The sequence below is a fragment of the Anomaloglossus baeobatrachus genome, chromosome 1 (assembly GCF_048569485.1).
Source record: "Anomaloglossus baeobatrachus isolate aAnoBae1 chromosome 1, aAnoBae1.hap1, whole genome shotgun sequence".
NCBI lineage: Eukaryota > Metazoa > Chordata > Amphibia > Anura > Aromobatidae > Anomaloglossus > Anomaloglossus baeobatrachus.
Genome location: NC_134353.1, coordinates 12,162,456 through 12,174,531, shown reverse-complemented (window position 1 = coordinate 12,174,531; position 12,076 = coordinate 12,162,456). Strand labels below are relative to the sequence as shown.

Here is a 12,076-nt window from a genome sequence, read left to right as displayed (position 1 = left end):
CTCCACTTTTTCTCCACTTTTTCTCCACTTTTTCTCCAGTTTTTCTTCACTTTTTTCTCCACTTTTTCTCCTCTTATGCTCCACTTTTTCTCCACTTTTTTCTCCACTTTTTCTCCACTTTTTCTCCTCTTATGCTCCACTTTTTCTCCTCTTATGCTCCACTTTTTCTCCACTTTTTCTCCTCTTAATCTCCACTTTTTCTCCTCTTATGCTCCACTTTTTCTCCACTTTTTCTCCACTTTTTCTCCACTTTTTTCTCCACTTTTTCTCCTCTTATGCTCCACTTTTTCTCCTCTTATGCTCCACTTTTTCTCTACTTTTTCTCCTCTTAATCTCCAGTTTTTCTCCTCTTATGCTCCACTTTTTCTCCACTTTTTCTCCACTTTTTCTCCACTTTTTCTCCTCTTATGCTCCACTTTTTCTCCACTTTTTTCTCCACTTTTTCTCCACTTTTTCTCCTCTTATGCTCCACTTTTTCTCCACTTTTTCTCCACTTTTTTCTCCACTTTTTCTCCACTTTTTCTCCTCTTATGCTCCACTTTTTCTCCTCTTATGCTCCACTTTTTCTCCTCTTAATCTCCACTTTTTCTCCTCTTATGCTCCACTTTTTCTCCACTTTTTTCTCCACTTTTTTCTCCACTTTTTTCTCCACTTTTTCTCCACTTTTTCTCCACTTTTTCTCCACTTTTTCTCCACTTTTTTCTCCACTTTTTCTCCTCTTATGCTCCACTTTTTCTCCACTTTTTTCTCCACTTTTTCTCCACTTTTTCTCCTCTTATGCTCCACTTTTTCTCCTCTTATGCTCCACTTTTTCTCCACTTTTTCTCCTCTTAATCTCCACTTTTTCTCCTCTTATGCTCCACTTTTCCTCCACTTTTTCTCCACTTTTTCTCCACTTTTTTCTCCACTTTTTCTCCTCTTATGCTCCACTTTTTCTCCTCTTATGCTCCACTTTTTCTCTACTTTTTCTCCTCTTAATCTCCACTTTTTCTCCTCTTATACTCCACTTTTCTCCACTTTTTCTCCACTTTTTCTCCACTTTTTCTCCTCTTATGCTCCACTTTTTCTCCACTTTTTTCTCCACTTTTTCTCCACTTTTTCTCCTCTTATGCTCCACTTTTTCTCCACTTTTTCTCCACTTTTTTCTCCACTTTTTCTCCACTTTTTCTCCACTTTTTCTCCACTTTTTCTCCACTTTTTCTCCACTTTTTCTCCTCTTATGCTCCACTTTTTCTCCTCTTATGCTCCACTTTTTCTCCTCTTAATCTCCACTTTTTTTCCTCTTATGCTCCACTTTTTCTCCACTTTTTCTCCACTTTTTTCTCCACTTTTTTCTCCACTTTTTCTCCACTTTTTCTCCTCTTATGCTCCACTTTTTCTCCACTTTTTCTCCACTTTTTCTCCACTTTTTCTCCACTTTTTTCTCCACTTTTTCTCCTCTTATGCTCCACTTTTTCTCCACTTTTTTCTCCACTTTTTCTCCACTTTTTCTCCTCTTATGCTCCACTTTTTCTCCTCTTATGCTCCACTTTTTCTCCACTTTTTCTCCTCTTAATCTCCACTTTTTCTCCTCTTATGCTCCACTTTTTCTCCACTTTTTCTCCACTTTTTCTCCACTTTTTTCTCCACTTTTTCTCCTCTTATGCTCCACTTTTTCTCCTCTTATGCTCCACTTTTTCTCTACTTTTTCTCCTCTTAATCTCCAATTTTTTCTCCACTTTTTCTCCTCTTATGCTCCACTTTTTCTCCTCTTATGCTCCACTTTTTCTCTACTTTTTCTCCTCTTAATCTCCACTTTTTCTCCTCTTATGCTCCACTTTTTCTCCACTTTTTCTCCACTTTTTCTCCACTTTTTCTCCACTTTTTCTCCTCTTATGCTCCACTTTTTCTCCACTTTTTTCTCCACTTTTTCTCCACTTTTTCTCCTCTTATGCTCCACTTTTTCTCCTCTTATGCTCCACTTTTTCTCCACTTTTTCTCCTCTTAATCTCCACTTTTTCTCCTCTTATGCTCCACTTTTTCTCCACTTTTTCTCCACTTTTTCTCCACTTTTTTCTCCACTTTTTTCTCCACTTTTTCTCCACTTTTTCTCCTCTTATGCTCCACTTTTTCTCCTCTTATGCTCCACTTTTTCTCCTCTTAAGCTCCACTTTTTCTCCTCTTATGCTCCACTTTTTCTCCACTTTTTCTCCACTTTTTTCTCCACTTTTTTCTCCACTTTTTTCTCCACTTTTTCTCCACTTTTTCTCCACTTTTTCTCCACTTTTTCTCCTCTTATGCTCCACTTTTTCTCCACTTTTTTCTCCACTTTTTCTCCACTTTTTCTCCTCTTATGCTCCACTTTTTCTCCTCTTATGCTCCACTTTTTCTCCACTTTTTCTCCTCTTAATCTCCACTTTTTCTCCTCTTATGCTCCACTTTTTCTCCACTTTTTCTCCACTTTTTCTCCACTTTTTTCTCCACTTTTTCTCCTCTTATGCTCCACTTTTTCTCCTCTTATGCTCCACTTTTTCTCTACTTTTTCTCCTCTTAATCTCCACTTTTTCTCCTCTTATGCTCCACTTTTTCTCCACTTTTTCTCCACTTTTTCTCCACTTTTTCTCCACTTTTTCTCCTCTTATGCTCCACTTTTTCTCCACTTTTTTCTCCACTTTTTCTCCACTTTTTCTCCTCTTATGCTCCACTTTTTCTCCTCTTATGCTCCACTTTTTCTCCACTTTTTCTCCTCTTAATCTCCACTTTTTCTCCTCTTATGCTCCACTTTTTCTCCACTTTTTCTCCACTTTTTCTCCACTTTTTTCTCCACTTTTTCTCCTCTTATGCTCCACTTTTTCTCCTCTTATGCTCCACTTTTTCTCCACTTTTTCTCCACTTTTTTCTCCACTTTTTCTCCACTTTTTCTCCACTTTTTTCTCCACTTTTTCTCCTCTTATGCTCCACTTTTTCTCCACTTTTTTTCTCCACTTTTTCTCCACTTTTTCTCCTCTTATGCTCCACTTTTTCTCCACTTTTTCCTCCACTTTTTCTCCTCTTATGCTCCACTTTTTCTCCACTTTTTCTCCACTTTTTCTCCACTTTTTTCTCCACTTTTTTCTCCACTTTTTCTCCACTTTTTCTCCTCTTATGCTCCACTTTTTCTCCACTTTTTCTCCACTTTTTCTCCACTTTTTTCGCCACTTTTTCTCCTCTTATGCTCCACTTTTTCTCCACTTTTTCTCCACTTTTTCTCACTTTTTTCTCCACTTTTTCTCCACTTTTTCTCCACTTTTTCTCCACTTTTTTCTCCACTTTTTCTCCACTTTTTTCTCCACTTTTTCTCCTCTTATGCTCCACTTTTTCTCCACTTTTTTCTCCACTTTTTCTCCACTTTTTCTCCTCTTATGCTCCACTTTTTCTCCACTTTTTCTCCACTTTTTCTCCACTTTTTTCTCCACTTTTTTCTCCACTTTTTGTCCACTTTTTCTCCTCTTATGCTCCACTTTTTCTCCACTTTTTCTCCACTTTTTCTCCGTTCTTTTTCTATGGTCAGTCTACCCATTAGCTCTGCCATGCATGCTGTAGCTCTACACCTACTGCACATGTTACTTTATGATTGACATCTCTTTCGTACCAGAGCTGTCTAAGCCTACTCTGACCCCATATTTGTCATTACTATATTGTCCTTGTACTGTATTATGACATTTGTATCATGTGTTTCATTTCTTGCTGTGTTGCAATTTTTTTGCTGCATCCCAATTGTACCTCTACATTGTTCGAGTTTATGTTATTGTTCTCTCACTCTTATGTGATACTGATTATTGTCATTTTTCATGATTACATGCAGATAAGTCCAATCTGACGAAGGCTCAGGCCGAAACGTCATTTGTAACTTGTTTTGGACAAAAACATATATGCTTATGAAAAAAAAATTTTCTTAATACGGACCAATAAAGAGTGATTTTGCATTACTATCCATTGTGACTTACTGACTTAGTCTGGGAGATATAGAGTGCCGAGGTTACTCACTAATTTTATCTATTATTACCTCTGAGCACCTATATACCAGTGAGCAGAGCTTCCTCTACAGTAGTTCTCCTGATTAGGCATGCCCTTACCTCATGAGCAGGGCATTGCAGCTTTGGTAGCAACCATTACGACATGGACTCTGCTGCTGTGGACCCGGGGAGAGTGAGTGCAGATTCATTGCACCCACACTCCTCACATGAAGGGTCCGCACTCCTAGAAAATGGGGGATACGTTCCCTGAGTGTCTCCCCCCCATATTCTAGACGGTCCAGAGTCGTCGTGGGACCCCTTTATTTTTTTTCTTACAATAAATTGGTGAAAGAGGAAATGTTTTGGGGACTGTTTTTTCAAATAAATTTCTTTTGTCGATTTTTTGTTTTTGTTAGTACTGACAGTTTATGATGTTGGGTATCTAATAGACGCCATGACATCACAAACTGCTGGGCTTGATCTCAGGTGACTTTACAGCTAGTATCAACCCGATTTATTACCCCGTTTGCCACTGCACCAGGGCACGGGATGAGCTGGGGTGAAGCGCCAGGATTGGCGCATCTAGTGGATGCGCCACGTCTGGGGTGCCTTCGGCCTGCTATTTTTAGGCTGTGAAGGCCCAATAACTATGGACCTTCCCACCCTGAGAATACCAGACCACAGCTGTCCGCTTTACCTTGGCTGGTGATCCAATTTGGGGGGGACCCTACTTTTATTGTGTAATTATTAATATTTATAAAATAATTATAAAAAAGAGCCTGAGGGGACCTCCACATTGGATCCCCAACCACGGTAAAGCTGCCAGCTGTGGTTTTCAGGCTACAGCTGTCTGCTTTACCCTAGCTGGCTATCAAAAATGGGGGGACCCAACGTAATTTTTTTTTTTAACTATTTTTTAAATAGAAAAAATTAATGGGCTTCCCTGTATTTTGATTGCCAACCAAGGTAACGGCAGGCAGATGGGGGTGGCAACCCATAGCTGTCTGCTTTAGCTGCGCTGAGAATCAAAAATACCGCGGAGCGCTACGTCATTTTTTTAAAGATTTATTTTTACAGCACTGTGATGTCCAGCAATCAAAATACAGGGAAGCCCATTTTATTTTTAGTTATTTAAATAAATAATTAAAAAAAATATATATGGGCTCCCGCTGCATTTTTTGTATTGCTAGCTAAGGGTAATCCAAGCAGCTACTGGCTGCTAACCCCCACTGCTTGGTGTTACCTTCACTGGCAATGGAATATCCAGGGAAGCATTTTTTATTTTTTTTGCCAAAAAACTACAAAAAAAGGACGTGAGCTTCGCCATATTTTTGTATGCTAGCCAGGTATAGCAGGCAGGTGCTGGAAGAGTTGGATACAGGGCCAGAAGATGGCGCTTCTATGAAAATGCCATTTTCTGAGGTGGCTGCAGACTGCAATTCGCAGCAGTGGGGCCCAGAAAGCTCAGGCCAACCGGTGGTGCGGATTCCAATCCCCAGCTGCCTAGTTGCACCTGGCTGGACACAAAAATGGGGCAAAGCCTACGTCATTTGTTTTCTAATTATTTCATGAAATTCATGAAATAATATAAAAAGGGCTTCCCTTTATTTTTGGTTCCCAGCCGGGTACAAATAGGCAACTGGGGGTTGGGGGCAGCCGTACCTGCCTGCTGTACCTGGCTAGCATACAAAAATATGGCGAAGCCCACATAATTTTTTCAGGGGGCAAAAAACTTCTGCATACAGTCCTGGATGGAGTATGCTGAGCCTTGTAGTTCTGCAGCTGCTGTCTGTCTGTATGGAGAAGAGCAGACAGCAGCTGCAGAACTACAAGGCTCAGCATACTCCATCCAGGACTGTATGCAGAAGTTTTTTGCCCACCAAAAAAATGACGTGGGCTTCGCCATATTTTTGTATGCTAGCCAGGTACAGCAGGCAGCCACGGGCTGCCTCCAACCCCCAGTTGCCTATTTGTACCCGGCTGGGAACCAAAAATATAGGGAAGCCCGTTTGTTTTAATTATTTCACTTATTTCATGAAATAATTAAAAAACAAATGACGTGGGCTTCGCCCTATTTTTGTGTCCAGCCGGGTACAACTAGGCAGCTGGGGATTGGAATCCGCAGCACAGGTTAGCCCGAGGTTTGTGGGCGCCTCTGCTGCAGATTTCAGTCCGCAGCCGTCCCAGAAAATGGCGCTCTCATAGAAGCGCCATCATCTGGCGCTGTATCCAACTCTTCCAACAGCCCTGGAGCCGGGTGGCTTGTTGGGTAATCATGAGTTAATACTGGCTTTGTTTTACCAGCCAGTATTAAGCCAGAGATTCTTAATGTCAGGCACGTTTGACCCGGCCATTAAGAATCTCCAATAAAGGGTTAAAAAAAAGACACCACACAGAGAAAAAATACTTTAATAGAAATAAATACACAGACACATTAGAGACTCCATCTTTATTACCCCTGTCAGCCCTCCACGATCCTGCTCTTCTGTCTGCTTTCTTTCTAGTGTAGTAGTAGTGACGATTGTAGTGAGGGGCATCACTTGGGGCTGGGGAACCTCCATCCTCACTACAATGCTCACTACAATCGGGAAGCAGCGTGCAGCCTTCACTCTGTGAGTGATCAGTGCTGGCTGCTAGCGGTAACGCTGACAGACGCGTTACCATAGCAACGGTGCTCTCGGAGCCGCGGTTAGCGGTGACGTCACCGCTAACTGCGTTGCTATGGCAACGGTGATCTCCGTTAATGACCGGCTGTGTCAGCCGGTCCCTAACGGAACGGGGAGTCGACCGTGTGCTAGAGCATGTCGCCGGTACACGGCGATACACATATGTGCACCGTGTACCGGAGAGATGCACTCGCAGGTCCTACATGACGTGTCATAGTCATGTGACCAGTCTGTAGCCAATGAGATAATAGCCACGTGACTGGTCACATGGCTATTTTGACGTCACGATAGGTCCTGCTTCTCTGCTGGCAGTGCAGGTCACCGGGAGGATTCAGCGATCATCGGATGGAATAGCGGCAGGAGACAGAGTGCAGAAGGGATCGCGAGGACCGGTAAGTGTTATGGCAATGTTTATTAACTGTTTGTGTACATTTATAATGCATTTTTATGTGTTTGTGATTGCCTCCCATTATAGCCTATACGTTCGAGTTCGGTTCGTCGAACGTTCGACGAACCGAACTCGAACGGGACCCCCGTTCGGCGAACCAACCTCGAGCCGAACCGCGACCGGTTCGCTCATCTCTAGTTATTAATAGACCTACACTCCCCCAAGCAGCTGCTCGCTCTACCCCTACACTGATAGAATGCAGGTGTTACGGGGGGCTGTCTGATAATAACTTAAAGGAGTATCAGACAGTCAGGGTCCACCGTGCAAAGACTCTGCTGCAGACTATGGCAGAGTGCAATACCTCTGTTAACTCACAGAAGGATATAATAAGTAAGTAAAGCAATTCCTCCCTTACTTGGAGGGTGTGTGGAATGATCTCTGTTAATAATCACAGAGACAAAGGCAATGTGTGCGAAATGGCACCTACCTAGGTCCGCTCTTCTAGTGGTGCAAAAGAGACGAACAGCAGCGTAAGCCGCACAAAGCTCCTACCTGCGTTCGCTCCACTAGTGTGCGAGGACACGAACCACTAGATATGGCACCTGCCTAGGTCCGCTCTTCTAGTGGTGCAAAAGAGACGAACAGCAGCGTAAGCCGCACAAAGCTCCTACCTCTGTTCGCTCCCCTAGTGTGCGAGGATACGAACAACTGCCAGACGCAGTATAAGGAACGTTACCCTAGCGGCAACGTCCACCTACGAGTCGAATCACAAGGCCCAGCCAGACCATGTGCCTCAGGCACCTGCCTATGTCCGCTCCCCTAAGAGGTAAGGATACGGACAGCAGCCGAAGCTGTAAGGTATAAGAACGCTACCCTGCCGGTAGCGCTCACCTTGCATAGACAGAGGAATGCCTAGAGGAACGTGCACAGGGCGTCTACCCTCATGCATGAACCAAGAGGACTGAGCGCCATGCGGCATGTGTCAGGGTCTTATATAGACTCTGTGCCTCATCCAAGATGGAGGACACCAGAGCCAATCGGCTGCCAGAACGACAAGAGTGACGTCATGCTGGCCTATCACCGAGCAAGGCGTCACAAGCACATGACCAGCGACCAATCGGCATAGAAGGTGTCAGAGACATGTGACCTCGTGTCAGCGATGATGTCACCCGCACATGTGCAATGGCTCCAAGATAGGACTTAGTCTCCAGCGCTCGCACATGTGCAGTAGCAAGAAATCTGGACTTAGTCTCCAGCGCTCGCACATGTGCAGTAGCAAGAAATCTGGACTTAGTCTCCAGCGCTCGCACATGTGCAGTAGCAAGAAATCTGGACTTAGTCTCCAGCGCTCGCACATGTGCAGTAGCAAGAAATCTGGACATAGTCTCCAGTGCTCGCAGCAACCGTAACAGCAGGCTTCAGATGCAATGTGCACAAAATGACGGCAGAAGGTCTTTTATAGACCCTATGATGGTGAGCTGCCGGCCAATCACAGTAATGCCACAACAAACATGGCATTAGTAAGATTGGTTAAGAATCCCAACATGTTTATTGGCTGCAAATCAGCATGAAAACGGCTGGGCGGGACATCCGAATATAGCAGGGCGAATACACCATTATACAACGAGTAGCCTGAATACCGTACTATTCTGCAAATAGTGAATAGTGAATAATACATGCGCTCATCACTACTGACGTGTGAAGGGGACCTGAGAAAGACTTTTGGCTTTAGGTTGCAGCAGAAAGGTCTGTAAGTGTAGAATCCCTGCATGTATACACTATCCCTTCTCCATCAGCTGTCTTTCACTAAATGCAGCTAAGAGCAGCATTATTAAAAAATAGAAAAGATTATTTTAGGGAGCAGCAGCACGGTCCATAAGGTTAGAAGGTTGGAATCCCTGCTTACAGGCCTCTAATACACCATCCCTTCTCCAGCAGCTTGCCCTACAGTAATTGCAGCTAAGAGCGGTATTATTACAGAATAGAATAGATTTTTTTTTTAAGTAGCAGCATCAAGGTGTTTAAGGCTAGAATCCCTGCCTACAAGTCTCAATTACACCATCCCTTCTCCAGCAGCTTGCCCAGTAACTGCAGCTAAGAGCGGAATTATTAGAGAATAGAATAGATTTTTTAAGTGGCAGCATCAAGGTGTTTAAGGCTAGAATCCCTGCCTACAGGTCTCTAATACACCATCCCTTCTCCAGCAGCTTGCCCTACAGTAAATGCAACTTAGAGCGGAATTATTAGAGAATAGAATAGAATAGATTTTCTGAAAAAGACAAGAAACAGCAAGAAAATATTATGCCTTAAAGAACAACTTTTATTATATCAAAATATAAAAATGTAATTTAAATATTTAAAAAAAAAATATCATAAACAAATATAGGTCATAGACAACATTTGAATGGAGGACACACATCAAAAATGATTTACTTAGTGTTAGTTTCCAATGGATTTCTTCATGGGGTGTGATCGGGAGCCTCCTGAAAAAGCAATCCATTTGAGGCCTGCATTGAGGCTGCTGGGGCATCATTGTATATACAGACATGGAGGTGTTGCTACTATGTTACGGTGCATGTTTAATTGGGTTTGGTTTATCTATCTGCAGGGTTGTCGCTTACTAATATTATTGGTGTTTATCCACCATTTCTACCTTTCTATTCCCATGGATATAACGGACAATTTACTGTGTAACCTTTCTTAAAGGGCCATTGTCCATTTTTTGGTACAGCACTAAGTATATCATTTTGATGTGTGTCCTCCATTCAAATGTTGAAAACCTATATTTGTTTATGATTTTTTTTTTAATATTGTATTCCGAAAACAAAACTTGTTCTTTAAGGTATAATATACTCTCGCTCTTTCTTGTTGTTTTTAGAACTTCTATTTATTTTCTAATAATACCGCTCTTAGCTAACCTTTGTCTAGTCAGGCCAGAGATAGAGGACAGCGAGTAACCTTTCTACCATCACTGGTACAGAGATCCGCGCTCACATCCCTCAGATACATCTCACCTACATACATCGGTGGCAGAATAACGCTCCTCACCTTCCCTGTGTGTTTCCATGTTATAGACTGGGGATTTATGTGGAGCTCTTCACCACTCACAGCCCCGGGGGTGAAATTTCCTACTTCAACCACTCGTATGTCACTACGTGTGGCCTCATCTATAAATACCCAGTTTACTATCTTATACGGGTGTACGGCTTCTCCTTCTTCATTAAAGTAATATGAAGGCTTCATTGGATCCGGAGAATTCTTCATCATTTGTATGTAGCGCTGTAACTTCCGTGTGTATTGTACAAACCCGGTCACTGAATTCTCCTCATATTTGTCCTTTATAAATGAGAACATTTCATGTAGAGCTTTTCCCAGGACTTCTACTGCGTAATACAGTCTTGGAGAAATCCCGGATGAGAGGGACATCCTCATACTTGGCATTGTAATCTCATATGTGTCGTTATACTCTTCCTCTTCATATGTTAAATTGAAAGAAATGAAGGAATCTTTACTCCCATTTCCTGATATTGAATCTATCATTGTCCAGGCTGTCTTATCCTGGATCACTATGGGAAATTTCCTGTAGTTTTGTACAATGTCTTCCACTCCTGGAAACGGTTCCGATAGAAGTTCCACCGCTAGACTTCCATTCAATACTGGATAATCTGCTTTCATAATGCCGTACACATAGATCCAGGTTGGTGGAAAGATAAAAGTTTTCTCCAAATATACAGATTCAAAGAAATATCGTAAGTCAAATCTATTATTGTAGGTCCCGCACATTATAATGACTCTGACTTGTGGATCCTTAAAAATCAATAAAATCTCCTTATTAAGAAAATAATTATCAAGTGTATCAAGTGAAAGTATTACGGTGAAGGCGGCGCAGATCCCGTCCTCTCTCATGTACTTTCTTAGTATCTGCAGTTCTTTCTCTCCATTTTCATCATCTGATACTAAAATCCCAACCCAGGTCCAGCCAAAGTGCTTCAACAGTCTGGTGATGACCAAATAATGGACGCGGTGATCCTGGACAGTTCGGAAGACATGAGGATAGAGGCGTCTATCTGACAATGAGGGATCGGTGGCTCCATAGCTGATCTGTCAACACAGAAGAAAAGACATTTTGTACAGACTGTATTTACTCCATTATTCACTAGGGACTTTCTAGGTACAAAACACATTGTCACACAGGGAATCACTGAATAAAAACAGAAGAAGCGTCTAGTGATGAGCAAATCTTTAGAAACTTAACTTTGCCGGGTTGGTGAATTTCCCCCATAATAATGTTGCAGCGAATAATTTCACATTAATCACATGACTAAAAAAAAACAGTGATTGCCTGGAAAATATGTGTAGAATGCATGAATTGCTGGTGTTTACAGACATGTGGTGAAAATGGAAGACGTCGTGGCATTTTCACACAGTTGGGTGTAATAATTACCCCGTTTGGAGGTATAAAGAGGCTCACACTTATCTAAATGAATAAGAAAGTAAATTCAATAGTTGTCCAAAAATTATCCCTTTAATTAGTGAGACAATACAGGAGTACTGTACAGGTGTTTAATGTGAAGAAAAAATGGCCTCTCAACCAGACGTACACTGATGAGCAATAGGGTAACAATGTTCTGAACTTTTGACTTTCTGGCTCCATGTCTCACCATCATCTACAGCTTTGAGCGTGAGACGAGCTTCATTTTATAGACAAAATAAGTCCATTCATCCATTTAAAAGCCAAGAGGTGGACATTCAGGTCAAATAGAGTCAACAAATGAGCTCATCATAAGATCTATCAGTTTTGGTAACAAACATGATGGTAGAGGCAGCTCGTATGTGACGCGCCCATGGAGTCGGGTGCTACTCGTCGCCTGGCCGTGGTGCTTCTTGCTGCTACTGAGACTCTGTGGTGGACTCGGCCGGTTCTGTGACCCCAGGTGTCAATAAAAGGCTTAGTTGGGGACGGGGATGATGGGGTAGTTGTAGTTCGTGATGCCACCAATGGTGTATGGCCAAGGTTAGCTGCCGCTGCAGAGTCGCTTCTCTCTTCT

At 42.4% G+C, this 12,076-nt stretch overlaps 1 protein-coding gene across 1 annotated transcript in view; it reads right to left on the bottom strand.

Annotated features, from left to right (window-relative positions):
- LOC142305823 (vomeronasal type-2 receptor 26-like) overlaps nucleotides 1-12,076 on the bottom strand; it is a 269,060-nt gene that overhangs the window by 256,784 nt on the left and 200 nt on the right. Inside the window, exons 2-3 of the mRNA XM_075347983.1 lie at nucleotides 11,473-11,505; nucleotides 10,077-11,129 (exon numbers count right to left, since the gene is read on the bottom strand). Of these exons, the coding sequence (XP_075204098.1) occupies nucleotides 10,077-11,129; nucleotides 11,473-11,505 (1,086 nt within the window). The remainder of the gene's footprint in view (nucleotides 1-10,076; nucleotides 11,130-11,472; nucleotides 11,506-12,076) is intronic.